The 6,000-nt window shown below is 43.5% G+C and overlaps 1 protein-coding gene across 1 annotated transcript in view; it reads right to left on the reverse strand.

Moving 5' to 3' along the window:
* Window positions 1–5,669, reverse strand: part of bmp7b (bone morphogenetic protein 7b) — a 141,155-nt gene extending 135,486 nt beyond the window's left edge. The window contains exon 1 of the mRNA XM_072556822.1: window positions 4,947–5,669. Within this exon, the coding sequence (XP_072412923.1) occupies window positions 4,947–5,340 (394 nt within the window). The 5' untranslated portion in view covers window positions 5,341–5,669. The remainder of the gene's footprint in view (window positions 1–4,946) is intronic.
* Window positions 5,670–6,000: the final 331 nt, after the last annotated feature.

Here is a 6,000-nt window from a genome sequence, read left to right on the forward strand (position 1 = left end):
AGAATCCTGGCCAACATTTAATCCCCCTTAATTAATATCCCTCAAATCTGATTACCTGGTCAATGTTGATTGTGGAATTTTGTACACAACTGGGCTGTCATGTTTCCTGTGTTTGAACAGTGACAACACTTCACAAGTGATTCATTAACAGTAAAACACTTTGGGATGTCTAGAATAGTGAAGGATATGATCGAAATGTAAATCTTTTCTCCCTTTTCTGAATCCATTCAAAAGGAGTTCAGCTGTATGGTGGATCCTACTCCATATAGTGCCCAGTACAATTTACTTTTTATTAATGCATAGCACTTGGGTGTCACTGGCTAGGCCAGCACTTATTGCATGTTCTTAGTTGCTCTTAAGGTAGTGAGCTACTTTCTTGAACCGTTGCAATCCATTTGGTGTCAGAGTGCCACTGTGCCATTAGGAAAGGACTTCCAACGTCTTGATTCAGTATGATATATTTTCAGACAAAAATGGAGAATGGCATGGTGGGAAATTTGCAAATGGTGGTGGTCCCATGTATTTACTGCCTTTGTCTTTTGAGATGACACTCATCAGGGGTTCAGAAAGTGTTGTACAAGTATTTTGGTGAATTTCTGCATGCATATTGTAGATGGTACATTCTGCTACTACTGAATGTTGGTGGAGGAGGGATTTGATATTTGTAGATGTGGTGCCAATCAATAGGCTTGCGTTGTCTTGGATGATGTCAAGTTCTTTGAATGTTGTTGGAGCTGCAGTCATCCAGGCAAGTGGTGGACAAGCTTTGGGGACCCAGGAAGTTAGTTACTGGTTGGAAATGTTCATTGCTTGGCAATTCATGTGAATGTTACTTACCACTTGTAAGCATAAGTGTGGATATTGTCCAAGTTAGACATGGACTGCAATTTGTGAATGGTGATGAACATCTTCACTTCTGACCTATGATTAAGGGAAGGTCAATACTGAAACAGCTGCAGATGGTTGGGCCTAGAACACTACCTGGAGGAACTCCTGCAGAGATGTTCTAGAGCTGAGATAACTGACCTTGAACAACCACAGCCCTTTTCCTATTATTAGGCCTGACTCAAAGCAGTGGAGAATTCTCCTTGATTCCCATTGACTCTAGTTTTGTGAAGGCTCCTTGATGCCATACTCAGTCAATAGCAATCTTGATGGCAAAGACAGTCATGCTCACTCACCTCTTGGGTTCAGCCAGTTTTGTCCGTGCTTTTATCAAAGCTGATACGAGGTCAGGATCTGTGTGGCCATAGAAGAATTCAAACTGTGTTTCAGTGAGGAGGTTATTCATTTGCAGGTGCTGCTTGATAGCACATTTTAGGATGCCCTCCATCACTTTACTAATGATTGCGAATAGTCTGATGGGCTGCAAATTGGCTGGGATGGAAGTTTCCTGTGTTTTTGTGTACAGGGCATACCTGGGCAACTTTTCATTGTGAGATAGATACCAGTTTCGCAGCTATTATGGAACACCATGGTTGGGTGCATGGCATAATCTGGAGCACAATATTCAATATTATTGTCTTTGCAGTATCCGATCTCTAGCCATTTCTTCATATCATACAGAATGAATCGAATCTGATATCTGTACTGCCAGGGACTCATCATTGAGGATGGAAATATTTGCAGAATCTCCTATTCCACTGATTTCTATAATTGTCCACCAACATTCATGACTGAATGTGACAGGACTGTAGAACTTCGATCTGTTCCATTGGTTGAATCACTTAGCCCTGTCCATCACTTGATGCTTGCACTGTTGGTTTGCAAGTAGTCCTGCTTTGATGCTTCACCAGGTTGATACTTTGTTTTTAGGGAGGCCTAGAGCTGCTCATGGCATGCCTTTCCGCATTCCTAGTCATTGAATTGGGGTTGATGCCCTGGCTTGATTATAATGATAGAATGGGGGAGATGTCACCCCTGAGGTTGAAGATTGTGTTTGATTATGATTATGGTGTTGAAGATGACTCACAGAATCTTCTGGATGCCCAGTCTTGATTTGATAGATCTATTTGAAGTCTATCTTAATTAACTTGATGATGGTGACACAGAACACAATGTAGGGTATCCTCAATATGAAGACAGGACTTTGCGGTTCTCCCTCCCACTGATACTGTCATGGACAAATGCATTTGGTACTTATTCATTGCCAGTTGGGAATCAGGAATTAACCTTCAACCTCAACAACCTGCAAAAGGTCAGAAGAGACAGTGGAAATGCTCAGAGTACACCTGGAAAATCTTCCCTCTTCAGGAACCCCTGTACCTGCCTTAGCTGAAATCAGCAAGCTGGATATTTCCCAGAGATTAACTTTGGACCAGAGTACTGGGCAAGGAACTCTGTGTATCTCATCTGCTGGAATTCCTGTGAAAACAGTTCACAGAATGATGTTAAGTTGTCTTGGTGTTGTTCCTGGACTGAACATAGATGGTGTCAACCACAATCTAAACGTTTAGGGGAATTGGAAAGTTTGGCAGCCCTGTCATAAATATATCAAGGGTGACAATGAGCATGCTGACACTTATTGATCATCGTGGATTCAGTATACTGACCTTGTAGTCTCTTTAAACCTATTGATTGGAATGGCTGGGTCATGTTTTCCCCAATTACTACCTGAGCTGCAGACATAGAATCATTCTTCAATTTTGATCATGTACAGGATAACTGAACTGTTATAGTCCAGAAGGAGAACTTTCAACCCATTGTGTTCACACCAGTGCTTTCAACGAACAATTGATCTTTTGATATTTTCATGTCTTCTTTCTGTAACCATGCATGTTCTACCTTTTCAAATAATCATTTAATTTCCTTTTGAACCTGTCTCTGTAACATTTCAAGGCACTGCATTGTGGACCTTAACCACTCACAGGTTTAAAACGCTATTCCTTATTATCTTAAATTTGTGCCTTTTCATTTTTTTTTTTTTTTTTTGTTAGATTAGATTAGGTTACTTACAGTGTGGAAACAGGCCCTTCGGCCCAACAAGTCCACACTGCCCCGCCGAAGCGTACCCACCCACACCCCTACATCTACATCGACCCCTTACCTAACACTACGGGCAATTTAGCATGGCCAATTCACCTGACCTGCACATCTTTGGACTGTGGGAGGAAACCGGAGCACCCGGAGGAAACCCACGCAGACACGGGGAGAACGTGCAAACTCCACACAGTCAGTCGCCTGAGGCGGGAATTGAACCCGGGTCTCCGGCGCTGTGAGGCAGCAGTGCTAACCACTGTGCCACCGTGCCTTTCATGGATGGGAATATTTTCATGCTGTTTACTCTATCCAGACCCCCATTAATTTGAATGTTACAGAACAGTCCCTGAGACTGCAGCACATTCAAAAAGCATGTTTATGGATTTAGAGGGATTTGGGCCAAGTGCTGACATATGGGATTTCTGGATGGCATGGATGAATTGGACTGAAGGGTCTGTTTCTGTACTGAATGACTCTTTGACTCTAACTGCTCTCCCGGGTTAGAAAATGCTGAGGGTCATATTCCTGGTCACTACTACCATTACTCTGCTGGAACTGGCTGTGTGAAGTTTCAATTAGGACCACAGTGTGATGCATCAGTGAAACGTTCGCATCACGGTCAACATACATCACATAAAGCTCTACACGTGAAGAATTGATAGCCTACTAAGGAGGCTTCCATTGGCTATAGAGTTGTATGCCAAGACGGAAGAATTTGGGAGAGAGGGGGAAGGTGGAAAAAGAAAGGAAGAATACTTCAGTATTCAGAGGGTTAACATAAATATTCCCAGCTGCTCAGCTTGATTGAGGTGACTGCACCAACCGAGCTTCACATTCGACAGCCTCACACAGCAGAACAACAGGGGCACAGACTGCTGCACCGTGAATACTTCACTGAGAAACCTTTTACTGCATCTTTTATCTGTGGGCTGAGACTTTAACCCTTAAACTGCAACATAAACATTGACACTATGCGAGCATTAAAACAAGCAAGCCTACAGTAACTATTGAAGCATTTTAACTCATTCATTAACTCTTTGCAAGCAGGTTTGAGGTCAAACAAACGAAAAAGACTATGCAACCAATTGTGTTCTGTGGGCTTTCTAAAAGAGTCCTACTCATTAGCCCTACTCTTGTTCACTCTTGTATATTTCTGCTTTTCAAATATTTGTCCAAGTTTCTCTTGAAAGTTGCTGTTGAATCTGTTTTGAGTACAATTTCTGGCAGTGCATTCCAGATCATATGTCAAGAATGTTCCCTCATCGTACGAGTCCTTTTGTTGATTATTTGAAAGCTGCAGTCTATATTTATGTGATTGTTACTCTTTTTCACTGTTAAAGCTGCTTTTGTGGCGACAGCGTCGACCTGGCAGGTTCCTATGGCTTAATCTGCCAACATAGGTCTGCCTACTGCTGCTTTTGGCCTGATTCGGGAAGTTAAATGCTTTCTGTAACAAAGGAAGGTTGGGTTTGCAGTAAGGGAAAACACAGGTGGGTGTGAAAGAGAGAGAAGAAGTGGAATTGAAATCAATGGCATGTCTGGCAGTAGCTTCCAGTGGCTGATAGAGAGCAAATACTTGGGTAATAATCATAAGTAAAGACCACAACCTAGCTAGTTAGGCAGTGGAAAGAGTGAGTAGCAAACAGGAGAGATAAAAATACAAATGGTACAGTGAGGCAAGTGGTGGAGGATGGTGGATGGGAAAGGGGTGTGAGGAGTATACAATATGCTCCTTAATAAATTAGTCAATCTTAATGCAGCATCTGTGCTGTCCTTCAGGTAAAGGCGAGCCTTTGATGTTCTAACAGATTGTGTCCCACCTGAAGTGGATTCTTATTCAGGGTGCCAAGCTATGTTGAGAAATGTTACACCTACTTGAAACAATGTGTGCAGCCTGCGAAAACAACCACGGGGAAGCTTTAGATTTAACAGATGTGATTCGGAAGGAAGAAATGTTCTTGACTCACCCAGGTTGACGAAGCTCATGACCATATCGGCATCACTGAGGAAGGTGCTGTCGTGTAACCTGGCCAGCGGAGGTCCCTGGGTGGTGAAGACCGCCCTATACGGATACGAGTATCCTCCTGCCTCCTCCATCAACATGGCATTGTAGAGGTCCAGCATGAACATGGGGGCTGAGTTGTGCTTGCCATGCAGGTGGGGCCTGGGACGGTGAGGCAAACCCAGGATCGAGAGGATTTCTCTCTGCATTTCCCGCTTTTCCTGGCTCTTTAGGCGCCCGTGGATGAAACTGGAATGGATCCCGTTGTCAGTGGTGAGACTTCCAAAAACCGACTGCAGCAAGAAACAGTTCCAGAGAAGTCCTGTGACAAGTTTTCTAATTAACAGCAGGAAGCTCATTCTTATTCTCAGGTTTGACTGTTGTCTGATTCATCTACACAAACATGGTCACTTTCCCTCTTGTGTGTGTGTCTCTCTTTCTCTTTCTCTCTCTCTCTTTCTCTCGTCTCTTTCTTACTTTCCCCTTCCCCTCTTTACTGCTCAATCAAAGCAGTCTAAGTACTGTGCAAAGCTATCTGAATGAGGGTATAGTTCAGAACCCATGTTGTCTGAACTGACCCCCACAGTTAAGCGAGAGAGCTGGAGTGTTTCTTCATCTACAGGAGCTGCGATCCCTTTGCATGTAAATCTGTGCAGTTGTCTGGTTCAGACGGGGCCAGCAGGAGGCTGCTTGTGTGGGAGGAGCACCCTCTAGTTTAAACTCAAAAGTAACAACAGCAAATTATCTGAATGTCTTAAGGGCGTCTGTAATTAAGTGAAAGGGATGGGCTTTTGAATTTAACTGATTGCCGATAGATGAGGGGGTGAGGCTGACATAGGGCAGGTTGGCTCCTTGCCTTTTTTTTGAATGGAATTGTTTTGAACTCCCAGGAATTTTCACCCCACTTGTCCTCTTGCTTTATCAATGTGCCTTTCTGCAGACCTGTTAAAGTGAGAGTACAGCAGGGAACAGAGAGAGAGAGAGAGAGAGAGAGGCAGAGAGACAGAGACAGAGAGAGC

This window comes from Chiloscyllium punctatum, chromosome 37 (assembly GCF_047496795.1).
Source record: "Chiloscyllium punctatum isolate Juve2018m chromosome 37, sChiPun1.3, whole genome shotgun sequence".
Classification (NCBI taxonomy): Eukaryota; Metazoa; Chordata; class Chondrichthyes; order Orectolobiformes; family Hemiscylliidae; genus Chiloscyllium; species Chiloscyllium punctatum.